This window comes from Hyperoodon ampullatus, assembly GCF_949752795.1.
Source record: "Hyperoodon ampullatus genome assembly, chromosome: 7".
Classification (NCBI taxonomy): Eukaryota; Metazoa; Chordata; class Mammalia; order Artiodactyla; family Ziphiidae; genus Hyperoodon; species Hyperoodon ampullatus.
In genome coordinates, this window is record NC_136920.1 from 85,937,498 (window position 1) to 85,964,656 (window position 27,159).

A 27,159-nucleotide genomic window follows, 5' to 3' on the forward strand; every position below is an offset into this window, starting at 1 on the left:
CGCCTAGTATCAGATCACCATGGGGATATTTTAGTGAGGATCCAATCGTCCAGGGACTGGTGTTGGATTTATAATCTGCCTTAACTCCCCACATCCTGTGACAAGTTTGCTTCTTCACTCATCACACACCCACACACACATAATGGCTCAGCTTGGCTGGGAGCTTATCAGCTTTGAGTCGGTGCTTTGTATTTAATCTTTCAAAATCAATACTTAAAACATTTTAATCTGATTTTAATCTGTCCTATTTCCATTGTTTAAAAACAACACTAACCAACACTCAGTCTCAATGACTTGTATCAATTCACAAGATTAATCTTTCAAAACAACAGCCCAGCAGGATATTTTATTAATGTAGATCCTGAGGCAGTTAATCAAGCCTCAAGTAATCATTTTTCTTAAAGAGTTGCTATGAGAGACAGAGAGAGAGAGAGAGAGAGAGACACGGAGGGGGAGGGGGACAGAGAGGGAAGAAAAAAAGAGTTGCTATAAGGAAAAACATTCATACAGCATTAAGCAGAAATCCTCTTCAAAAGGGGGGAGGGGCATGGCAGAGTCCAACCAGCCAATCAGCGAAGGTTCTGCTATGAAATGTGGTTTGCAATTCACTTGAAAATGAGTAATAAATCGTTATTGCAAGAGGTGATTTCAAGCCAACTTTCTCCTCTTTTCAAGAAGCATTGAAAACTCTGTGCCTCTAGATGACAGAGAACAGACAGGGGTATAAGACAAAATGACAACCCACACTCAGCCTCCCTTGGGGAGACTAGAATCTCTGACAAATCAAGGGGGCCTGCTGCTGCTGCCATATCCAAAAAAATAAAAATAAAGGAAACAAGTGTTGGCCAAGATGTGTGGAAATTGGAACCCTCGCCACTGATGGTGGGAATGTAAAATGGTGCAGCCACAGTGGAAAAGAGGCTGGCAGTTCTCAAAAGGTTAAACATAGAATTACCATATGATCCAGCAATTCCACTTTCCAGTACATACCCAAAAGAACTGAAAGCAGGAACTTAATGGCTGACAATATAAAAATACCTGGAAGTAAACCCTATAAATAGGTTCTTTAAAAAAGGTAAGCTAGATTAAAATAATCTGTTTTTAAAAGACTGGAGAAGTGTTGACTATCATTTTCCCAACCACCTAAAATGCTTCTTTTGTTTATCATCTTAGGATGATAAACAAAAGAAGCCAAAAAGTTCCTTGGGTGTTTAAGTAAAAATAAGACATTTTTCATTTCACCAAGAACTTTACTGAAAAACATATTCACCGTTTCTTTTTTTAATTTATTTATTTTTGTCTGCATCGGGTTTTCGTTGCTGCATGGGCTTTTCTCTAGTTGCGGTGATCGGGGGGTTACTCTTCGTTGCAGTGCGTGGGCTTCTCATTGTGGTGGCTTCTCTTGTTGCGGAGCATGGGCTCTAGGCACGTGGGCTTCAGTGGTTGCAGCATGTGGGCTCAGTAGTTGTGGCACACGGGCTTAGTTGCTCCGCGGCATATATTCACCATTTTATTCCACTACCTTCTGCCATTTTTCAGGCAACTTCCTAATTGCATCTTCCCAAAACTTTTAATCTTTTTTTGGTGAATTTTATTTTTTTATACAGCAGGTTATTAGTTATCTATTTTATACATTAGTGTATATATGTCCATCCCAATCTCCCAATTCATCACACCACCACCAGCAGCCCCCCCACCCCGCCAGCTTTCCCCCCTTGGTGTCCATACGCCAAAACGCTTTATCTTTTTGAGCGAAGAACTGTCCCAGGTGCCTTTTAGTCTTCCAGGGAATTGAAATGCTTTCCATTAGGAGAATTTTGTAAAGACTGAAATAAATGGAAATCCAAAGGTGCAATGTCCGGTGAATACAGCAGATGAATCAGAACATCCCAGCCAAGCTGTAATTGTTTTTGCCTGGTCATCAAAGAAACATGCAGTCTTGCGTTATCCTGACGAAAGATTATGTGTTTTCTGTTGACTAATTCCGGATGCTTTTGGTCGAGTGCTACTTTCAGTGGGTCTAACTGGGAGCAGTACTGGTTGGAATTAATCGTTTGGTTTTCCGGAAGGAGCTCATAATAGAGAACTCCTTTCCAATCCCACCACATATACAACATCACCTTCTTTGGATGAAGACTGGCCTTTGGTGTGGTTGGTGGTGGCTCATTTCACTTGCCCCACGATCTCTTCCATTCCATGTTTTTGTACAGTATCCACTTTTCATCACCCATCACAATTTGTTTTAAAAACGGAACATTTTCATTATGTTTAAGTAGAGAATCGTATGCAGAAATACTGTCAAGAGGCTTTTTTCTCTCAACTTACATGGAACCCAAACATCAAAGCGATGAACATAACCAAACTGGTGCAAATGATTTTCAATGCTCAATTTGGATATTTTGAGTATGTCGGCTATATCCTGAGTGGTATAACACTGATTGTTCTCAATTAATGTCTCTGTTTGATCGCTATCAACTTCAACTGGGCTACCTAACCGTGGAGTATCGTCCAGCGAGAAATCTCCAGCACGAAACTTAGCAAACCACTTTTGACACGTTCCATCAGTCAAAGCACTTTCTCCATACACTGCACAAATCCTTTTGTGCATTTCAGTTGTTTTTAGTTTTCTTGAAATAATAAAGCATAATATGCTGAAAATGTTTTTTCTTTTTTTTTTTTTTTTTTTTTTTGCGGTAGGGCCTCTCACTGCTGTGGCCTCTCCCGTTGCGGAGCACAGGCTCCGGATGCGCAGGCCCAGCGGCCATGGCTCATGGGCCCAGCCGCTCCGCGGCATATGGGATCCTCCCGGACCAGGGCACGAACCCGTATTCCCTGCATCGGCAGGTGGACTCTCAACCACTGCGCCACCAGGGAGGCCCTGAAAATGTTTTTTCTTCCATCTTCAATATTAAAATGGCTACACAAAAATTCACCAATTTTGATAATTTTTTTAAAAATGCATCCTCATGGGCTTCCCTGGTGGCGCAGTGGTTGAGAGGCCGCCTGCCGATGCAGGGGACGCGGGTTCATGCCCCAGTCCGGGAAGATCCCACATGCCGCGGAGCGGCTGGGCCCGTAAGCCACGGCTGCTGAGCCTGCACGTCCGGAGCCTGTGCTCCGCAACAGGAGAGGCCACAACAGTGAGAGGCCCGTGTACCACAAAAAAAAAAAAAAAAATGCATACTCATATGACAGCTGTCACAATACAATCTAACAAAACTGTTTCAAATGAAGTTAAAGACAACTAAGCACTGCTAGAGCCATCTTACAGAAACATCCAAATGAACTTTTTGGCCAACCCAATATATGTTGCCCTCAGCTGTGTGCTATGTGTTCTATGCAGTGGCCTGCATACAGTAATTTAATAAATGTCTGCCAATAACGATGACCATGAAGAACTTCAAATGAACCAGTTACCAGGGAAAGTCTTCAACTCTGTAACAAGTTATATCCAAAGGTTCTTTTAAATGTCAATCTGAGATACAGCTAAAAGGATAAAAAGAGGTATCTACTGCATACTGTTTGCATTAAAGAAAAATTAGAAATGTAAATTATAAAGAAACAAATAAATGACAGAATTAGAAGACTCTTGTTTTTACATAAAATCCTGAAAAGATGGGCAAGTTCAAAGATATGCATGTTATTTGAGGGGGGGGCGGTTCTGTCACTAGAAAGCTAATAATTTATACAAATCTCAACTACTTCCAGTGTTTTAGGAAAAAATTATCCTTAAAAACTTAATTCTAGGCACACCGTGGGCGGGCCAGTGAAGCCAGCGGTCCTGGCACGTGATCCGGGACCAGCTTCGTCACTTGGTGGCGCCATCTGTCCGTCCATGGATGCCATCGTGGAGGACGCAGCCAGTCAGGTGCTCCCGGGCTCCGGTCTCACCATCTTGTCCCAGCCGCTCATGTACATGAAGGTGTTCATCCAGGTGGGATATGAGCCTCTTCCACCAACAACAGAATGAAATATTTGGGGGCAGCAATTTTGTCAGCTTCCTGGCCTCTCATTATGCTCAGCACATTGCGAGCATCAGTGGGAAGCATGGGTTGTTCACAGGCTTAACTCCAAGACTGTGTTCAGGGGTCCTTGGAACTGTGGTCCGTGATAAAGTTTTACAGCATTACCAGGAGTGTGACAATGCTGAGGAGTCAGGATCTGGAAATGTACAGAAAGAAGTTTCGTCTTCCTTTGACCGAGTTATCAAGGAGACAACTCGAGAGGTGATGGCTCGTTCTGCTGCTACTCTCATCACACATCCCTTCCATGTGATCACTCTGAGATCTATGGTACAATTCATTGGCAGAGAATCCAAGTACTGTGGACTTTGTGGCTTCCTAGCAACTATCTATCAGGAAGAAGCCATCCTAGGATTTTTTGCGGGTCTTTTTCCTTGCCTCCTAGGTGACAGCATTTCTTTGTGGCTCTGTAACTCACTGGCCTACCTTGTCAACACTTATGCACTGGAAGGTGGGGTTTCCACCATGAATGAAATGAAGAGTTATTCCCAAGCTGTCACAGGATTTTTTGCCAGTATGTTGACGTACCCCTTTGTGCTTGTCTCTAATCTTATGGCTGTCAACAACCGTGGGCTTGCTGGTGGATGCCCTCCCTACTCCCCAATATATTCTTCTTGGATAGATTACTGGTGCATGCTACAAAAAGAGGGAAATATGAGCGGGGGAAATAGCTTGCTTTCCCGGAAGGTCCCCTATGAGAAGACTTATTGTTGTGACCTAAGAATGTTAATTTGAAGATGTGGGGCAGGGACAGTGACATTTCTATAGTCCCAGATGCTCAAAATTATGGGAGAGAATGTTGATTTCTATATAGTGTGGCACACTTTTTTAATAATCATTTAATCTTGGGAAAATGGAAAAAAAAACTCAATTCTATCATTTTATAAATATTCCTTAGTTCTTTCTACATAACTGAGCCCATTGTGTGTTCATCTAAGTTCAAAGACTCTAGATCTCAAAAGCACCAAATAAGCACCAACTCCATCAAACCATGTGCTACTCAACAATAAAATAAAGGCAAAACGCAATAAAATGTTCAAATTATGGTTCCAATACTGCTGCAAACATCCAACCACTGGCTGGCAGGCAGCATTCTCATGCAATAACTCAAAATATTTGTGCATCAGCTTAAGTACTCCAAATTCAAAGCGTGGAAGGCAACTAAAAGTGGTGGATATTGCATATTTAAAAATGCAGGGAGTTCAAATGCCCCAAACCATGAACGGTGATTCAATTAAAAGTGATGCTGTAAAATATTTTAATGGCTTGGAAAGTTTTTCAATATGTCCAAAGGCAGGAAAACAGCTTATAAACATGTAAGGGGGAATCCATCCTTTCAAAAAACAAAGATGTCCAGAACACAGACCAGGAAAATTTTAAAGTTACTTACCTGGATGGTAAATTACAGTTAATTTCTTTCTGTTTTTTTTTGTTTTGTTTTGTTTGTTTTTTTAGCTTTACCTGTGTTTTCCAGATTTTTCACAATGACCATATATATATATTTTTTTTTAACACAGGATACACACTAAGAGTCACCATAATAATCATCTGTAAAAAATCAATTTAGAATCTCAGTCTTTAATGAAAGGCTGTAAGAAGTAGCAAATAGGTTCCTGAGATGATACACACTCAAGTCATAACGTACAATGACTGTAAATCTAAATTCCATGACCTGATACTGGTTTGGTAGTGGAGAAAGATGGAGAAATAACCTCAGAAGAGTTTTCTCTTTACTTTCTGATTACTAAGAATCACCTATTGCAAATTTTTGCCCAAATGTTGACTGTTTGGTAACTTTCCATAAACCTTTGGTGGCCCCATGCTGACCTGAGATATCCCTTCTCCAGGCCTCTGACCAGGCCATCTGTTCTACCAGTTAGCACAAACTTGAGAGCCAGTTCATCACTTACTGATTGTGACCTTGGTCAAGTTACTTTATCTGTTCACGCCTTGGTTCCTATGTCTGTAAAACAGGGATAACCACAGTATGTGTCCCAGAAGGTAGTTCAAAGGTTTCAGTGAGTACATGTACAACACTATACATACTAATTGCACCATAAATATAACTATCACTGTTATTATCACTCCAACCACCACCAGAATCTGCCACTCTATTCCTGCTTGTCTATTCTTCTTCCCCAATACCTAAAGTAACACAGGTTCTCTCTATAAACTCCCAGTAGATATCTAATTTCAAGAGAATTAATTTCCAATTATGGTCAACTAGGTAATTCAGACCAACCCTCCTGATGAGGACAGCTAGAAAAGCAACATAAAATATTTTTCAAAAGCACTTAGTTAGAGACTTCCCTAGTGGTCCAGTGGTTAAGACTCTGAGCTCCCAATGCAGGGGGCCTGAGTTCGATCCCTGGTCAGGGAACTAGATCCCACGTGCCACAACTAAAGATCCCACATGTCACAATGAAGATCCCACACTCGGCAACAAAGATCCCACGTGTGGCAACTAAGACTCAGCGCAGCCACATAAGTAAATATTTTTTAAAAAGCACTTAGTTAAAGGCAGTAGGGACCTAAAAAGACAGTGAAGATTTCCTAGGTCAGTAACCAGAGGAGGATGAAGGTCCAAGGAGATGAATATAGCTCACAGGGCTTTTTTCCTCGGGGGATGATGAAATATCCTAAAGGGAATAGCTGAGCAGTGCTTTTAACAGCCTGTAAGGACCAACGGGAAAGGGACTGGAGTCCAGGGCAGGAGGGAGAGGAGAAAGGAAACATACTTGGAAATACACTAGTGGTTTGGAGTTGATACCCCAATGCAGGCTGAACCTAGAAGGGTAATCCAGAATTGACAGGACTTCACAGAGACTGCAGCTCAACTTCCAATCCTCTCAATCCGTGAAATGAGATATCCTGGATCTCTAGTTCATCAAACTCCAGGTAGAAGCAAATCAAACATTCTCTGGAGCATAACATTAGCCTAGGCCTTAAATTAATCTATAAGCATTTGTGTAAATAAAACGTATGGCTCATAATAAAAAATAACTTGACAAACAAGGAAACAAGATAACATGAATAAATAACCAGCAGAAACAGACAACAGGAAAAGATCCACAGGGACCCCAAACACAGGAATTACCAGACAGAGACTCCAAGTATACTTTTCATGTTCAAAGACACAAAAGACAAAAATTGAGAATTTCATCTCTGATCTAGGAACAATTAAAAAAAAAACTTTTAAATTATAAAACTGAAAATCACAACAACTAAAATTAAGAACTCAATGGATGGGACTTCATGGTAGACTAAATATAGCTGGAGAAATCATTAGTAAGCCGAAAGATGGGTCAAAAGAAAAGCTATCAAATGAGGCATGGAAAAACACAGGACAGAGTAACAGTGTCTACGATGTTTGTTTTTGGAGTCCCAGAGAAAAGAGAAATAGGCAGAAGCAATATTTAAATACTTAAATACTTAGATAATGGCTGATAATTGTCTAAAACTGATGAAAGACATCAAATCACAGATTCAAGGAGCTCTACAAGCTGAAGACAGTCAGCCTTCCATATCCTCAGACTGTGTATCCATGTATTGAAACTACTCAGGGGAAAAAAATTTCAGAAAATTCATAATAGCAAAACTCAAATTTGCCATGGGCCAACTATTTACATAGCATTTACATTATATTTACAACTATTTACATAGCATTTACATTGCATTAGGTATTTTAAGTAATCTAGAGATGACTGCAAGTATACAGGAGGATATTTGACGGTTACATGCAAATACTAGAACCATTTTACATAACAGACTTGAGCATCACAGATTTTGGTACTGGGGGTAGGGGTGTCTTGGAACCAATCCCCCAAGGATGCCAAGGGGCTATACATTTTTTAAAAATCCAAACCTAGGTACATAGTAAAATTGCTGAAAATCAGATTCAAAGAGAAAATCTACTAAGTAGTCAGAGATAAGGGACACATTATCTTCAAAGGAACAACAATCTGACAGTTAATTCCAATAAGCTATTGATAATATTGAACACCAAGATATTGACCAGGAATAGAATAAAGAATAAGATCTTTAAAACAGTGAAAGAAATTCTATTCCCAATGAACCTATCTTGCAAGAAAGACACTAAGACAGGTATTTGGTGAAAGAATATATGTCACCAGCCAACCTTAAGAAAATTCTAAAGTGTGTCTTGGAAGACAAAAAATTATCCTAAAACGAAGGTCGGAGATACAAAAGGCAGGAGGAATAACAAAGAGAATATGTAAATCTAAATCAGAGGCTTTCAAACTCACTGCATCTTTGAATCACCGGAGGAGTTTTTAAGAAACACTAATTTGACACCCTCCCTCAAGAGACCCTGATGAAATCTGTCTGAATTGGAGCGCAGACAATCTGTGTTTTGTAAATGTTCCCCCAGATGATACCAGTGTGCCTCCAAAGTTCATAATCACTGATCTAAATTCATTTGACTTTATAAAACATGGTTTGTATGAGGTCTTCTGGGGTTTAAATGAAATTAACATACATAACAACAATGGCAAAAATGTCGAGAGGGGTTAAATAGAGTTAAAGTGTTCTAATAACCTTCTACTGAGCAGGAGGAGGGCAAAAATATCAATTAATATAAGACACTGATTAAGTGAAAGATATTGAAATGTCTAAAGTAACCACTAAAGGGAAAACAAAAGATTATACAAATATGTTCCAAAGTAATAGGAGAGAGAAGTAAAATAATAACCACCTCCAAAGGAGTTAAATAAGGGAATAAACAGAGCAACCTAAATGTCCATTAATAAGTGAATGAATAAAAAAAAATACGGTGTACACACACACACACACACACAACAGACACACACACACACAGGAATATTATTTAGCTATGAAAAAGGATATCCTAGCATTTGCAACAACAACATAATCCCCTTGAGGGGATTACGCTAAGTGAAATAAGTCAGATGGAGGAAGATAAATACTGTATAATCTCACTTATATGTGGACTCTAAAAACACTGAACTCGTAGATATAGAGAAAACATCACTCATTATTAGAGGTGGGAAGTGGGGGTTGAGTGGTGGAGGGCGGGCAAAATATGTGAAGGTGGTCAAAAGGTACAAACTTCTAGTTATAATATAAATAAGTCCTGGGGATGTAATGTACAGCATGGTGACTATAATTAATAACACTGTATTGTATATTTTAAAGTTGCTAAGAGAGTTAACCTTAAAAGTTCTCGGGCTTCCCTGGTGGCGCAGTGGCCGAGAGTCCGCCTGCCAATGCAGGGGACGCGGGTTCATGCCCCGATCTGGGAAGATCCCACATGCCGCGGAGCAGCTGGGCCCGTGAGCCATGGCCTTTGAGCCTGCGCGTCCAGAGCCTGTGCTCTGCAACAGGAGAGGCCACAACAGTGAGAGGCCCGCATACAGAAAAAAAAAAAAGTTCTCATCACACACACATGAAAATAAGTAACCATCTGTGGTGATGGATGTTAACTACTCTTACTGTGGTGATCATTTCACAACACATACAAATATCAAATCATTATGTTGTGCACCTGAAACTAATATAATGTTATGTGCCAATTACACTTCAATTTAAAAAAAAGAAAAAAAAGAAACATAAGAACCAGCAGAGCAAACAAAAAACACTAAATAAGAAGGTAGATGAAAACCCAAATACTTTAGCAATCACATTAAATGTATATGGACTAAATATTCCAGTAAAAGACAAACACTGTCTCCTAAGTTAACAAAAGAAAAAAGAACCATAAACACATCTAAAACACAAAGATGTAAATAGTAGACAAAGTACTGATAAAGGCAAAAACCTTACTGGAGATAACAAGGGAAACTATAACTCTGAGAAGTCCAGTTCTTCAGGAATAGATAGCAATTTAAAATCTGTATGCACCTAATAACAGCCTCAAAATAAGCAAAGCAAAAATTGTCAGAATGACAAGGAGAAAAACAACTTTCCCAAAATCACAGTCGGAGATTTTCAACATACCTTTCTCAATGAAAGAAAAAAAGAAGATTTAAAAAATCATAAGAATAAAGATCTGAACATGAAAACAGCATGATCAGAATACATATAAAACACTGGAAGTAACAACTACAGAATAAACATTTTCTCTATGCACACAACAAAAATTCTATCATAAACCAGGTCATGAAGCAAGTCTCAACAAATTTCAAAAAACCGAAACCATACAGACTAATTCTCTGACCACAATGCAGTTAACTTAGAAATAAACAGCAAAAAGACAACCAGATAATCTCCATATCTTTGGAAATTAAGAAGTGTACTTCTAAATTACCTGTGGGTAAAAAAATTAAACCACAATGGAAAAATCTATTTTTTTACTTGAATGATAATGCAAATATTATATATCAAAACTTTCATGTTGTTTAATGGTACAAATTTGTAAACAGCAGATAAACTCTGGAGATCTAACATTCAGCACAGTGATTACAGTCAACAATTCTGTTGTATAAACTTCAAAGTTGCTAAAGGACTAGATCTTAATAGCTCTCACTACCAAAAAGAAATTATAATTATGTTTGATAGAGGTATTAGCAGCAATGGTACAATGGTAAACATACTGCAATATAAAAATGTATCAAATCAGAACACTGTACACCGTAAACTTACATAATGTTATATTCAACTATATCTCGTTTTTTTAAAATAAAAGGAAAGAAATAAAACTGTCACAATTCACAGAATATACTCAGAAATTTTCAAAATTACAGATAAATTATTAGAATTAGTACACAAGCTTAGCAAGACCGCTGAATACATGATCAATTTGAAAATATCAACTTCAACAACCACAACAAAATGACAACTTTAAGATGCCATTTACAATAGCATTTTTAAAAATCAAATATCTATATAAATAAATCTAATATAAGATGTACAAGACCTCTATGCAAAAAGCTATAAAACACTGAGGGTAATTAGAGAGGACCTAAATAAAGGTATATGCCATGTTTCTGGGTTGGAAGACTCAGTATTGGAAAAATGTCTATTTTTCCCAATTCAACTACAGACTCAATACAATCGAATCTAAATTCCAACAAGTGTTTTTGGCTAAATGTGGCAAAGGCAAATGGAAAGAAAAGGGTTAAAGAATAGTCAAGACATTACTGAAGACAACCAAGGCAGAAGGGCTTGCTCTAGTACTTATAAAACCTTATTATAGGGACCTCCCTGATGGCACAGTGGTTAAGAATCCGCCTGCCAGTTCCAGGACACGGGTTCAATCCCTGGTCCGGGAAGATCCCACATGCCACGGAGCAACGAACCCCGTGTGCCACAACTACTGAGCCTGCACTCTAGAGCCTGAGAGCCACAACTACTGAGCCCGTGTGCCATAACTACTGAAGCCCACGCTGCTAGAGCCTGTGCTCTGCAACAAGAGAAGCCACTGCAATGAGAAGCCTGTGCACCTCAACGAAGAGTAGCCCCCGCTTGCCACAACTAGAGAAAGCCCGCACGCAACAACGAGGACCCAACGCAGCCAAAAAATATAAATAAATAAATAAATAAAATTATTTAAAAAACAAAAAAACCTTATTATAAAGTACAGTCATTAAGACAGTGTGGACTTGGTACAGGGATAGAGAAAAGATCAATGGATTAGGAGAGCCCAGAAATAGACTCATCCATACAGAGATATTAATTAACAACAAAGGTGGCATGGGAGAACAGAAGGGAAAGGAGACCTTGACAATAAATGGTGCAAGTTGGATAGCCATACGGAAAAAAAAATAATAATAAAAAGACCAATACTTCATATCTACACAAGAATCAGTTCCAGGTAAACTGGAGCTCCAAATGTGACAGGCAAAACAAAAGGCCCCTAGTAGGCAACAGGAGAATAACTACGTCCTCAGGGCGGGGAAAACTTCTCACATGGGACACAAAAAGCACCTACCATAATTAAAAAACATAAAACTGATAAATTAGACATTAAACTTAAGAACTTCCTCTAAAGACATCATTAAGAATAGCGTAAAAAGGCAAGCAGCAGAGAGGACAGTATTATCTCAATAACCTCAAACCAGAAACATTCCAAATGTCCATCAACAGTAGAACAAATTGTGGTTTCTTCATACATTGGAATACTATACAGCTGTGGAAAAAAGTGACCCACAGCTATGCTCATCAATCCAAATGACTCAAAAACATGTTCAGTGAAAGAAGCCAGATACTCAATATATACTGAAAGATTCCATTTATGTAAAGCGAGAAAACAGGAAAAACTAAACTACAGCGTTTAGGGATGAACGCTTGGGTGGTAAAACTATAAAAAAGAAAAGCAAGACATAATCACCATAGAAGTCGGGATAATAGCTGGGGGAGGGGAGGGGGAAGTGAGGGACAGGAATGTTCTACTTCTTGACCTTGGCAGTGGTCACACAAGTATGTTATACGACAATACATTGAGCTATAACTTTTTTTCCTTTGTGTATTTAAATTTTTAAAAGCTCAAAAAGATTCCAGGCTTGAGATGTGGGTGGAGAGGGCTGCAATGTTGCCTTGAGTGCTTGGCACCTTCATGAGCACAGGGCTACCCTTACTTTCAGTTCAAATATCTTAGCATCGTTACCTTCTAAAATCATCCTAATATGCTCGAACAATTAGCACTCTGCACTGATAAATATTTATTACAACTCTAAGAGCCTGGGTAAGTTTCTTCGGAATCCAGAGAGATGAAAGGGGTCTCTCTCAACACGAAAACACGAGTGGGAATGCTGAATTCCCAACTCAAGGTAAGAGTTACTTCTGGAAAGGAAGGTTAATGGGATGGGGGAAAGTTCAAAGGAGGCCTAACAATGTTTTATTTCTCTACTGATGATGTTTTAGTTCTTCAAAAAAAAAAAAAAAAAAAAAACAGGCTAAAGCAAAAACAGAAAGTGCTAAAATTTCACAAAACTGGGTGGTGGATTATGAGTATCTTGTATATATTTACTATACTATGCTGGTCATATTCATAATTAAAGTGTCCTACACTCTTCACACTCTTACTGGCTCATTTCTCCAGGTAAAAATTCTGCTTCAGCCTAGGTAAGTCATCTATTTAGCCTTCCAGAGCCAATATATAAAAATTTGACAATGCTCACATTCTTCACCAACACTAAATCCCATGTGTTCTTCTTCTCTAGGCTAATTACCTCCCTTACAAATGTTCACATACTCCTCCATTCCTGCCTTTCTGTTCTGGATGGCAATATCCCTCAAAAGGATGTGCCGAGATCCTGATACATCACCTGAGAGGTTCCTTTGAGGTCTCAATTTCACCGGCAAACTTTTAACTCACAGATCATTTAGGTAAGAATACATTCATTCTTTCTCTTTCCAGCCAGCCTAGCTATATAACCTCCCGAACAGATAATGCCCTGGTAGCAGACGTTGGGTTGCTATCTACCCAACGTCCACAGTCCTCTTTTCCAACAGAACCCAGTGTGCAGTCTAAGCCTATCACAGCGCCACCATCCCCTCCCCACCCATGACTGGTGTGGCTGGAAGCACCTGATATAATTCTGCACAGTAAGACTTGAGGGGTCTTGTGCTGATGCGCTCTGAGAAAGCCCCACAATCCTCTGGATGTTATCAAATCAAAGTACGTGCTCTGAAACTGCAACAGCCATTCTGCAGCCACAGGAGGCGTGAGGCTGAGGAAGGCAGAGTAGAAAGGTTGTGCTGAACTGTTCCATTAACCCACACCACAGGTGCCCCACTCTAAATGCTGATTGACTTTTTTCTGGACCACAACCTTATTCCAGTCATATTGGTTACTGTGTCAGCCTCTTCCTAATAGTTTGTACACCAACTAGGCCAATGATCATAAATCTGGTGCCAGTAACCTTTTCTCTTCCAATAATCCCATACACTGATTTTGGTAAGATTCCCCACAAGTGGTCACCGTTTCTTTCCTTAAAATTTGTTATCAGATACAAAGATAGGGACTTCCCTGGTGGCGCAGTGGTTAAGAATCCGCCTACCAATGCAAGGGACACGGGTTCGAGCCCTGATGCGGGAAGACCCCACATGCCGCGGAGCCACTAAGTCCCGTGCGCCACAACTACTGAGCCTGCGCCTAGAGCCCGTGAGCCACAACTACTGAGCCCACGTGCCGCAACTACTGAAGCCCGCGCGCCTAGAGCCCGTGCTCCACAACAAGAGAAGCCACCGCAATGAGATGCCGGCGCACCGCAAAGAAGAGTAGCCCCCCGCTCGCCGCAACTAGAGAAAGCCCGGGCGCAGCAACAAAGACCCAACGCAGCCAAAAAAAGAAAAGAGAGAACTTGCATATTATATTAAAAAGCATTAGACGTCTTTAAAAACCTATGGAAAATATAAAAAGGCAAAGTCCCCTGTAATTACATCCTTCAAAGATAACCACTGTTAACAGTTTGGCATATATTGATTCATGATAATATTACAACATCTATGAAATTAGTTTCTTTTAAAGAAAATATTCACATCAGGTTTTTTGATAGTGGAGAAAACAGGGAGACCGGAGTAAAAAGAAATCTGCAACCAAAACACCCTGATATAGAAGAAAGAGCAAGCAACAGACTCAGAATACGACAGACCAATTTTCACCCTGGCCCTGCTGCACTGCCATGAACCCTCCGCCTCACCTGACTCCCGTTTTAGGTATGGATACGAATACCTACTTCACCAGACTTTGGGGGGCTTACATAAGATAATGTCCCCCAATGAGTTCTGTTGGCTTTTTGTTTGCTGGAGTTTGTTTCTCTCTACCTGCACATAAAAATCCCCTGGGGAGCCTGTGACAATGAGAATCCCAGACATCCTCAGTGAGAATCTCTGGGGGTAGGGCCTGGAAACCACATCATGCAAGTGCACTGCAGAGGAAAAGGCCCTACGCATAGTTGCTTTTATTACTGCACTGTTTAGCATCTAACACAGAACCTGGTAGCAGTGTTCAATAAACACTAGTGGGATGAATAACAAATGAAAAGTTGTATTTTAAAAATAGATTATAGTTATGTTTCAAAAAGTTTCATTAAAAAAAGCCTTCATGATGCTTATGTAAGAAAATTTCTCTCAGCAATAAAGTAGTTATTAGTTGTCCCTGATACAAAGGACTGGAACTTGTTTCTATTTGAATGCGCCTACATGGTTCACTTTCCATCCTAGGACATAAATCAAGGTACACTATACGAAATTTAATTAAGAGTCAAGGTAATCTAGTTTATCTCACTAAAAAAACAACTCATGAAAATTGGATTATGGGTGATTTCGAATTCTCAAATGGCCACCCTCCACAGACTTTACAGTTACTGTACAAAAATTTATCCCTACTTTTTATCACACAGAAAACTATTTTCTTTCAGTAGTTCATTTTAGAACAATTCAAAATACTAATTGTTAGGTACCAGCTTCAATACGCAATTTATGTGTCACTTTGATAAAATGTATGTACCTGAGAGCTCTAGGAGGATACACACCACACCAAAACGTTTACAGTGAGAGTTCCCTGGACAACACAATCTCAGATTATTTTTCATTTCTTATTGTTCAAATGCATTTAAAATTTTTACAATGAATATGCACTCCCTATATAATTTTTCTTATTTTTAAAAAAAATGCAAAAGCCCAAGAATTCAGTAAGAGAAATATAATTAAGGAATCCTGAAAGGTTTTTAAGTTTTGATTTTCCAGAGTTGAAACAATATCAGATAAGTTAAAAATATGATTTTTATATTTGGAAAAAAATTAACCCTTCACATATTATTGCCAAGAATTCTAAAGCTCTTTAACAAACAAAAAAAACATGTTTTCAAATGCTATGAAGGACATTATTGGTTCAACTGGCAAAATGGAATACAGACAGCAGACTTGATCAAAGTATTGTATCAAAGTTAAATTTCTTTAAGCTGATAACTGTACTAAGCTTATGTAAGACAACTTCCTTGGTTCTTAGGAAATACTCAGTGAAGTTTTCAGGGGTAGAGGGACATGGTGTATGCAACCTGCTCTCAAAACGGTTCAGCAAAAAATACGTAATAACAAAATGAATGAAAAAGCAAATGCTGAATAGGAGAAATGTTAAATTGATGAATCTGGGTAAAGGGTATAAGAGCTGTTCGTACAATTTTTATAATTTTTTGTAACCTTGAAATTATTTCTAAATAAAAATTCTAATTGAAAAAAGTACAAGAAAAATATTCAAAATTGTTCTTAAGATCATACTGGACCAGCTTTAAGCAAGACTTTATTGGGGGAAAAAATAGCAACGTATTTAAAAATTGTGCTCATAAAAACACTCACGCAGCACCAACCTTAAGCAAGAAATTAAATTAGTATTGTCCAGTAGATATGAGTTACATATGTTGTATTTTCTAGAAGACACATTAAAATTAGAAGAAACAGGTGAAACTAATTTTAATATGTTTTACTTAGCCAATGTGTAAAATATTATCATTTCAATACAAGCAATATAAAAATTATAAATGAGTTATTTTACAAGTTTTTTCATACTAAGTCTTCAAAATTTGGTGTGCATTTTACACCTACAGCACACCTCAATTCAGATGCTAAATTTTCACAAGAAATACTGGATCTGCATTTAGATTTCATAAAATGTATCAAATAGTTAAAAAAACAGACTCATACCAAGTTGTTTCAAACACAGTTAAATGTTTTCCAATCACCGAATAGAGTATTTGTTTTTAAATATAAATTAGCTAAAATTAAATAAAATGGAAAGTTCACTCCTCAATCACAATAGCCACACTGCAAGTGGCTACACTGTGGCACAGCCCAGCTTTAGAGGATGAAACAAACGCCCGCGAAAGGAGGGCCTGATTTGCCAAAACTCAGCTCATCACATTTATCAAACGATTTTAACATGGTTATGAGGTTAACAGGCTGATGTTCCTATCAGAGGCACTGGTATCTGTCCAGGTCATAATGTGACATCCCCTCCACCACCAATCAGAAATACCAGCACAAAGCTTCTTGATCCTCTGCCTCAGATGTCATACGTTGAGTTTCCTGAAAATTGACTATCAAAGGGCCCACTCATTTTAAAATGTGGTGGAATGAACTGGCTCTCAGAAGCCTCAATGTCCACTGTACAGAGTGCAGAATTTCAGCACAAATACCGTCTGAGAATCCCATATGGGAGCAGGCCCACGACTGAACTTGTCTCAGATTTAACAGAGGAAGTGACCCTGAGTACAGAGACTTTTTTTCTTTTAAACAGGTGTAAGAGATTAATTCAGTCAACACCAAGCAACACTCAAGATTTGCCAATCAATAATTCTGTGCCAAGCAATTTGATCAGGGATTTGGCTAGAATCCTTCTGGCTAATCTCAATAAGGACCATCCCAAAGCGAATCCTGATTTAGGCCATTCTCATCTAAATCAAGGCTTAGGCAGTCCTTTGCCTGAAAGCAAATAAACTAAATCAAATTATATACGTATGAAGGAAATTCTGCCTCTTGGACAAAAGGAAAAATCATTTGAAAGATAATTTAGCAAGTATGGGCAAAAATACAGTTCCAAAGAAGAGAAGCTTCATAACACAGCATTCAAAAACCATTTTAGGGACATGTCTAATTCCTACTTTCTGTCTAGCCAGACTTTCCGATTGAACAATGATGTGGGTAATAATCAAATTTAATCCACAACAGCTAATTCTGATATTGTTCATTTCTCTTTCTCTGCAGGCATCAAGTATTAATATTCCATTTAAACCTGAAAGGAAGATGTACTTTAAAACTGATGGACCCTTTTTTGTGAATTCACTAGTGCCTGAAGTTACTCATACCTTTGGGAAGTGAGGTAAAAGAATGTGAACAATGGTTTTTGACATCCTGACCTAAGAGTTAAATTCTATGTTCCATACAAAATCTTCTTCCTTCCCCTCCCATCTCAATGATCTAGCTTGCTTCCCTGCGACACCATATTGCGGACCACAGATATAAATCCAACTAACCACTGTGTGGAAACGAAAATAATCCTAATCTAAAAGCATGCGTATATAAACATTAACTATTTCTACTTAAAACTTCTCCCCCCCCGGCCCCCCAAGAACCAAAGCTTTAAGCAGGATGAATACAAACGTTTTAAACCGTTCCATCGGAAGTTTGTTCTTGATTAGATTTATTCTAATCGTGGAAATATTTACACATTCTGCAGAAGAACACGTTCTAACTGTGGGTTTTTATTAGAAACTTCTCAGTCAATGCGTAGGTAATCAAATCCAGTCTCATTTCTCTCTGAAATTAGCCAACCACGCAGAAATCCATTGTAATTTTCAAAATAGAGAAGAGGGGAAATAAACTACACACCCGAAGCATTCCAGTCCGACACTTCAAGCACTATTTCGAGAAGGCAAGTAAAATTAAAGTCCCACGTCTCCCTTAGGAACAGAAAGGTTTCTGTGAAGCGGCCACGTCCAGGCCACCCTGCAGGACCCACGGACCTCAGCAACCCCGCCTGTCCCCACGGCCCGACCCCAGCGAATCACCCAGGAGCCCAGGCGCTGGAACATCCTCCCGGCACAGAGATGCCACGGGGTTATCAGGTGCAGAAAAACTCCTTACACCAAAAAAGTACGATTAGACAAGAGTTTTTACAACGTATTCACGGGTACCGCGTCCCTGCTCGCTGAAACCCACCACAAAAGGGAGCAACACCAGCAGCAGAGAGGGGTTTCCCCTTGTTTATTGGACTCAGGCAAACGGCTATATTTAACAATTCCACCCGAAGGCCCGATGCCAGCACGCAGGATCTGGAGCGGGAGGCACACAGGAAGGAGAGGGCACACCCGCTGCGGGGTGCGGAGCTTCTCCGGTGCAGCCCAAGAGGTGCTCGCCCCGCACCGCGGCACTCCCCCCGGCGCCGAGCCGGGACGCCCGCATCCCCGCGGCTCGGCCCACCTCGCCAACAAAGGCCGCATCCGCCGCTCCACGGTGGGAAGCCCCGGCCCCCCGCGGGGAGCGCGCTGCCCGCCCCAGCCCGGGGCCAGGGTCTGCACAGCCGCCCCCGGAGCGAGCCCAGCTGCACCGGGTCTCGGGCTGCGGGCCGCCCCGGGGCGCACGGCAGAGGCTCGCGTGGTCCCGGGGGAGGGCGGGGTGGGCGTCTGGGCCGCGCGGGGTCCCCAGAGGATGTGGCGCCGCCGCGGGCGGGATGGGGGCTGGGGCGGCCGAGGCGGCCCGCCGCCCCCCGCAACCCCGATGCCTTTCATTTGGCCTCTGCGGCGCAGGAGGCAGCCCGACCTCCAGCGCTAAGCGCTGCGCCAAGCAGGGGCGGGCGGGGGAGGCACGCCAGACCCACTGCAGCGCCGGACCACCCCCACCACCCCCACGCGACGCGCTCCCCGCCCGGCCCGGACCCCACGGCCCGCCCGCCAGCAGGCCGCGCTCCCTCGCGGGCGCAGGAAAAAGGGCTCGAGCGCTCGCCCGGTGCCCACCTCAATGTAGCCGGCCAGAGCCGCGGCGGGCGCCGTGAGCCCGAGCAGCAGCAGGACCAGGAGTTTGCCCGTGGCCGCGGCGGCCGCGGTCCCGGTGGCCGCCATCCCTCGCCGGGTCGCTCTAGCGCTCGGCGCTCAAGCTCACACACTCAGACTCCAAAGCTCTCGGGACCGCGACCCAGAAGCATCTGAAGCCAGTTCGCCGCCGCGCCGGGGGTTTTACACCGACCGGAACTGACTTCACAAAACCACGCCCTCCATGTCCAGCGCCCAATGCCGGCCCGCAGAACCGCCGCAAGACACCGCCCCTTGTTCAGCCCAGATCCAACCAGGGGACGGAAGGGCTCGCACCTCCCGCCGCCGCAGCCGTGCACCCCCGCCCGGCCCCGCCCCCAGCCGCTGACGCCCCGCCCCCGCCGGGACCCCGAGGCCCCGAGACGCGGGGGTGTACGCGGGGGGGTGCGCAGGGTGGGTGGGGGCCCGCAGCTCGGCCCGGGCGGGGGCGCGCTTCGGCCTCTGGAACCGTGCACGGTTGTCTGCCCGCAATGCGCCCGTCTGTTCGCCTGCAGCGGCCTGATACGGACACGCCCCACTCCCCGCCCCTGCGGGGTATTTTCCAGATTCCTCTGGGTACCGCCCTCTTTGGGGTTCTGAAAATGATTTTATTAAAAACAGGATAAAAAAAAAAAACAGGATGAATTGTTCCGAGTCCAGGCAGGTTTGCAGAAGGCCCTCCCCCCGGGCAGAGGAAGGGCTGCCATGAGGCAGCTTTCCTCTGCTCCGACCCCGCGCAGGGCGCGCCCCTTCCCAGCGCGCTGCCAGCCCGGAGCCGGCTTCGCCCTTTCCTCGCCGCTCCGCCCGGCCGTGTTTCCACGCTTTTGACCTCTGTTTCTTAGGCCTCATCCTTCCTGTTCCTTACCAGTGGCCACTAGAGCCCAGGATAGCTTCCTCCCACTGGAGACCAGTAGTGCAAGGACAACGTTGACCTCAAAGCCCAGGTCTCCTTCCTCGTGTATTTTAGGAAAAGATCATTTTTCTTTTTTTCTCCAGTTTAAGATCACTAGCAAGAGACCTGCTTCTCTCTGCCTTCTTGCTCCGCTGCGTTTCCACTTTCAGTCGGGAAACATTCTGCTGCCCGTGTTCACAGCTGGCACGGCCTCGCCGCGGCTGGGGCGCCTCCGGCTTTGTTTCCTTTCAATAGCCGCGAGATTTATGGACAACCCTCTGTATAGCCCTTGCTAGTTTCCAGATGAATAAAGAACAGGGTCTCTACCCCAGGAAAACATACAGTAAAAAGGGAGACACAGCGTCCACGGAGTACACACAGAGTGCGGCAACGAGGAGAACGCTGGATTTTCCAGCCCCACTGCGTGACGTGCCCATTCCTGTGGTTGAACAGCCTCTACCCCATTCCCCAGAGACAGCCGGCACCTTTCCACTGCAGAGCTCTCCCCATGCCTGCACTGTCCTCGCTCCAATATTTACCTGTTGAAAACCTTTTCATCTTCCTCTGCTCGCTTGGAGGTAAAATCATCTGCTTCTGAATACCCGGAGCGCTATTCCCCACTCTGGCACTTGCTACCCTAGTTATTTCCAAAGCTCTCCTGCCACTGACAAGGCATGGGTATGTAATACTGCAGGGCCCCTCACCCCGGACACCCCAACACATGTTTGTGCAGCGTCACTGAAACCAATTCTGCTGGGTTCTGGTCCTAGTTCAACGGTTGCTCTGGACTGAAGTGTATCCTCTCCAACATTCACATCTGTTGAAGCCCTGACCCCCAATATGATGGTATTTGGAGATGGGGCCTTTGGGAGGTAATTAGGATTAGATGCAGTCATGAGGGTGGGGGCCCTCAAGAGGGGATTAGTGCCCTTATAAGAAGAGACCAGAGAGCTTGTTTCCACCATCCACCCACCCCCATCCACACGAGGACGCAGAGAGAAGGCCAGGAAGAGAGCCCTCATCATCGGGAAACCAAGCCGGCCAGCACCATGCTCTTGGACTTCTCAGCCTCCAGAATTGTCAGGAAGAAAGTCCTGTTGTTTAAACCACCCAGTCTGTGGTATTTCGTTATGGCAGCCAGAGCTGACCGGCGTAGCTGTATAACTATGGACAAGCCCTTCATCATGTGGACTATCTTTCCTCCCCTGACAAGTGTAAATATTAAAAACCTGTCTTACTTTACCAATTTGTGTGATTCAATGAAAAATGAATGTACAATAGAGAAAAGCATGAAGTGCAATTTTCTGTGAAAATATGCATGAAACAGTACCAAGTGACTGTGAAAGTCCTAATTCTGTTGTAGAGCCTTGGATGTGTCCTACAGACCCTCTGGGACCTGTTTCCTTGCCCACAAAATCAGGGACTCAACTCAGGGAACATCTAAATTTCTATGAATCTAAATGCTAAGAGAAAAGCAAGTGAAATTCCCTAGATTCAGAGCAGTGGCCCCAATATTCATGCTTTTGGGACTGTGCATGCAAGGCTGAACTCTAATATCATGGAATAGGGTAAGGAAATGTAGAAAAATGACCTGGGGGTTTTCCATCTAAAATTATTTACGTCCTGGGGACCTCTCTGGTGGCTCAGTGGTTAAGACGCCATGCTTTCAATGCAGGGAGCATGGGTTTGATCCCTGGTCAGGAAACTAAGATCCCACATGAAATAAATAAATTAATTTAATTAAATTAAAACCTTAATTTTTTTTTTTTTTTTTTTTTTTTTTTTTTTTTTTTTTTTTTTTTGCGTTACGCGGGCTTCTCACTGCTGTGGCCTCTCCCGTTGCGGAGCACAGGCTCCGGATGCACAGGCTCAGCGGCCGTGGCGCACGGACCCAGCCGCTCCGCGGCATGTGGGATCTTCCCAGACCGGGGCACGAACCCGCGTCCCCTGCATCGGCAGGCGGACTCTCAACCACTGCGCCACCAGGGAAGCCCCCTTAATATGTTTTAATTAATTAATTAAAATAGGTCCTGAAAGATGTTTATTTGCATTTTCAGGTCACTGAAGGATCATTAATAAAAGTTTGTTGCCCTATTCATCAACGTTCTTGACTTTAAAATGTTACTCTCTTTTTATTAAGTGACACTCACAGGAGCATACTTAGTCTTGCGGTTCTCAAACAATGATTTTTCATCCTAAACATGTTCACGTCAGTGACCAAGTCATTTGAAGAGTACTTCGTTTTCACTTCATTACCCTTTGTTCACAAAAGGAAAAGGCCTAAAATAACCTCCTGTTTCTCCTCTCTTCTTAAGAATCAGACTTTCTCGTAAAAGAGTTATCTTTCATGTACACTTAAGATGTGTGCATTTCATTGTTGGGGAAAAAAGTAGTTTATGTCCCTAAATGTATCCTTATATGAGCAGCACCCACTCATCCATTTGACACTTATTCAGGTGAGTTAAATCCAGGTAGAGCAGCTGCTCCCAAATCAGGATGCTTTTCAAAATCAACTAAGAAGTTTTATAAAAAGGCAAATTCCTAAGCTCCTATCTTGGAAATTTTGAATCACTAAGACTAAGGTGACATAAGGGATTCAATATTCATTTTTTTTAAAGCTGTCCAGGGAATTCTAATCCACTAATACTTCTGAGAGCTTGATTCTTGAACATCATGGGTCAGTAAAACAAAATTTTTAAAATTGGAGTAGCATTTAAAGTTACCAGTGTTTCCAGACATAGACAACAGACTTGTGGTTGCCAAGGGGGAGGGAGGGTGGGGGAAGGATGGATTAGGAGTTTAGGATTAGCAGATGCAAACTATTATATGTAGAATGGATAAACAACAAGGTCCTACTGTACAGCACAGGGAACTATATTCAGTAGCCTATGACAAACCATAAAAAAGAATGTATACATATGTATAACTGAATCACTTTGCTGTACAGCAGAAACTAACACAACATTGTAAATCAACTATACGTCAATAAAAAAATTAAAATATTACCAGTGTTTTAGTTTTCTAAATAAAACATTGACACAACTGTGTGTTATCACCACTGTTTCATTAAAGAAAGAACATTTAACAACAACAAAAAGTAAGAATGGTCATCATTTTACAATTTAAAAGACAGATACAATGTAAATTTTTGACAACTCACTACATTGCCTTTTTCTCATCACAAATCAGAATGGTGAATACTTTATAATAGAATGGTCCTGCTCTAATGCAGGTGTTGGAACAATGTAGTATGGGACATGAATATGAACTGGTTATAAGCTTGGCCTTGGCTTATAACTGGTAGCCTTGAAATATACCATACCCAGGGCTTCCCTGGTGACGCAGTGGTTGAGAGTCCGCCTGCCGATGCAGGGGACACGGGTTCGTGCCCCGGTCCGGGAAGATCCCACATGCCGCGGAGCGGCTGGGCCCGTGAGCCATGGCCGCTGAGCCTGCGCATCCAGAGCCTGTGCTCCGCAACGGGAGAGGCCACAGCAGTGAGAAGCCCGCGTAACGCAAAAACAAACAAACAAATAAATATACCATACCCAGAATGTATCCTCCCACCCCCAAATTCACCACATCATCCATGACTGACTCAGTACTTAAGACTTGGTTCCAGTATCACCTACTCATGGAAGTTTTCTGCTCTCCCCCTTCTCCTCCAAGGCTGAGCTGATACACCTCCTTTGAGTTCCCCAGAACATTCTGTACATACCTCTGACACACTGTTTGTAAACTAAACATTAGTGATTTCTTTTCTTTTCTTTTCTTTTCTTTTTTTTTTGTGTGTGTGTGGTATGTGGGATCTTCCCGGACCGGGGCACGAACCCGTGTCTCCCGCATCGGCAAGCGGACTCTCAACCACTGTGCCACCAGGGAAGCCCAGTGATTTATTTTCTTTATTGTTTCCTTAATTACATCCTGAGTCCCTTGAGGGGAGGAGTCGTGTTTGGTTCACTTCTGTACCTTTACAGAGTGGTTGCACTTAATAGACATTCAAAAAAATATTTGCTGCAGGAACACATAACTAAATGAGCTTTACACTCTGGCAGAGAGGATAAAGCTTGTGCATGCGTAAGTATACTACTAAGTGGAAAGTCCTAAATGGCCCAAGAGAACTGTCTGTGCTTTTTAAGGAATAAATTGGGGGAAGAAGTTGGTTACATCTGGCTGAGGACAGCAGGCAAGCATCATAGAAGCGATTATATCTGAGAGTTCCTGTGAATATACAAAGGATGTCCAGGAGAGGACAAAAAGCATGGAAGGAACAATGCGAGCAAAGGCATGGCGTTGGAAAAACACAAGGCATGTAAGAGAACATGTGAGTATTTCATTTCTTTGGAGGACAGAGTTTGTAATAAATAGCAAAGGTAAGATGGTTGGTCAGTTTACCTAAAAGATACTGGGGAGCCACAGAAATCTTTGGAAAAAAGATATAATTAGAGTTGGCTTTAGACAGATTGAGTGTGACAGCCATACGAGGTATGAACCAGAGTCTAGAAGCAAGGAGGCCAACTAGCAGCCTATTGTGATATCAGGGGAAGAGTGACTGTGGGCGGAACGAAGAGAGATGCAGTGGGACTGGAAAGGAGGAGAAGAGGAGGAGGAATAAAAGGAACTTCATGTGTCCAAACATGGTGCCTGGGAGAATATGGTAAGGACAATGTCACTGGCAGAAATAGGGAAATGATAATGGGGATAGGGGAGTGGAGTTGGTGAAATGCCAACAACATCTCCAGCATGAGATACACAGTCATTACTTGGGAAAGAGCTCAGAGAGAGTTTGGAACTAGAATTAGAATTTGGGGATTTACCTACCCCAAAGTGGTTAAGACCATAATACAGCCAATGCGGACAGCAACAAGAGAGGTTGAAAGAAACCCAGAATGATATATTATTTTTCTGTTTAACCTATGTTTATCATCACAGCATAGAGTCAAAAGCTAGAAAAGGCCAAGTAGGATGAGGACTAAGAAAGCATCACTGAACTTGGAGATCATAGAACCTGGTCACTGGTCATTTCTTTGTAAGTTGTAAAGCTACATGTAGGAAGTAAAGGTTTAAGTAGCTGGTGAGGCAGAGCTAACAAGCACAGTCATATCCTCCAAGATGTTTCCTGCTGAAAGAGCAAGCTAGTGGAGCAGCTCTTATGGGGTACGGGTAGAGTTTTGTTGCTGTTTGCCATTGTTAAGAAGCCACTGTGCAGGGGAAGAGGAGTTGCCTGGTGGTCTAGTAGTTAAGATTCCGCACTTTCACTGCCGTGGCCCAGGTTCAATCCCTGGATGGGGAACTGGGATCTCACAAGCCAGGCAGTGCAGTCAAAATAAAAAACAAACAAACAAAAAAACCCAAGAAACCACTGGGGAAGGGGAGAAATTGACAGTGCAAGACAGACCATGCAGATTTGTAAGATGAGTATCATCCTCATTTTGCAGATGAGGAAACCAAGGCTCAGAGAGGTTAAATAACTTGCCCACAACCAAAACCAGTAACCAGCAGAGAAGGAAATTGAATCTTGGTTCGTGTGACTCAGAAACTTAAGGTCGTCTGCTCACATCATGCTAACCAACTCCCTAGCAGGTATCAGAAAACATTCGTCTAATAAGTCCCTCCATGGATACATGGAAAATGTATCAATGGCTGGCCATTCTTTCTGCTTGCATTTTAAGGTAGCTTTGTGATATTCTGTAAAATCACACTTCTATTCATAAACAGAGAAGCCACTCTACAAAATGTAACTCAAGAGGAACTAGAAAGTTCCCTAGCTGTCTCCTATTTCTCTCCAGCTTAGAAGGCTTCCATGTTCCCTCTGCCACTGATGTTGGACAGGTGGCATCACTTCTCAGAGGGACGCTCTATAAGAAGCAGAGCAGGTTTAACCTTGCATGATTTTCACCTTCACCACGTGAGTAGGTAATTAAGATTTAAATATTTTAACTTATAAAGACTTTCTTATACCTCCTACTGGTTTAAATTAAAACAGGATCTGGTTTTCAAACAAGTCAAATAGACAAAAATATCAAGTACTTAAAATCAGTACAGGGCACCCAAATTTGATAATGCCAGAGCAGGGTCTAGACAGAAGAAAGAATCTGGCACTGGAGTCTTCATGTAAATATCTTTTGTTTTCAAAGATAATATTGGTTTAACTGATTACAATCTGGGTATGTAGGTGTGGCTGAAATACAATGCTTGAAAAATAACTTTAAACACACACTACACATATGCTACACTTTGTTTTGCTGGTCTACTGGTTGACAGGCTTGAAGCTAACAAGTTCTGTAAGGTCTAAAACTTATACAGTCTTGGGTGTCCTCGTAAAGACAAACGTTAAGATTTTCAGAGTCCCTGCGGAGGCCTCAGGGGAGCCCAGGGCAAAAGAGTGGTCGCAGAGCTTAATTAACTCTGCAGAAAAGCTGCCTCTGGCTGCAAATCACTTTTGGAGGAGTTGTTATTGCATGTGGCCCTGCCTATTTACCTTCCTTTATTTCTTGTTGTCCCTGAGTCTTCATTTGAAAGGAGCCATCCCATTCCTTGTATTTGGGCTGTTCTGCCCATATGCTATGTCTATTTTCTCAGCTGCCCATAACGATGCCACATTTTTTACTGTTCTTGTTTGGTGCTTCTTCGAAAGATTTCCTCTGCCTTCAGTGTGGAAAATATAAAACGATGATAAAAACCTCAGCGCTGGAAACTGCTTGCACTAAAAGTTCTTACTGTTGGTGATTTCTACGTGGTACTTGCTTTTCAGACAAGC

General features: G+C 42.2%; 2 protein-coding genes across 29 annotated transcripts in view; one reads left to right on the top strand and one right to left on the bottom strand.

Moving 5' to 3' along the window:
• The window catches only part of APLP2 (amyloid beta precursor like protein 2), a gene marked incomplete at its 5' end in the record, with an annotated part of 68,630 nt that extends 49,057 nt beyond the window's left edge, over positions 1-19,573 (bottom strand). For 27 of the 28 annotated variants that reach the window (XM_079708266.1, XM_079708263.1, XM_079708260.1 and 24 more), the window contains one exon: positions 19,454-19,558. In XM_079708266.1, the coding sequence (XP_079564392.1) occupies positions 19,454-19,558 (105 nt within the window). Of the gene's footprint in view, positions 1-19,453 lie in introns of all 28 variants that reach the window. The other variant, XM_079708270.1, reaches the window with a different exon arrangement.
• On the top strand, positions 4,195-4,810 carry LOC307055727 (mitochondrial carrier homolog 2). Its single transcript, XM_079707926.1, has one exon. The coding sequence runs from the start codon at positions 4,230-4,232 to the stop codon at positions 4,755-4,757; it is 528 nt and encodes a 175-aa protein (XP_079564052.1). The 5' UTR covers positions 4,195-4,229; the 3' UTR covers positions 4,758-4,810.
• Positions 19,574-27,159: the final 7,586 nt, after the last annotated feature.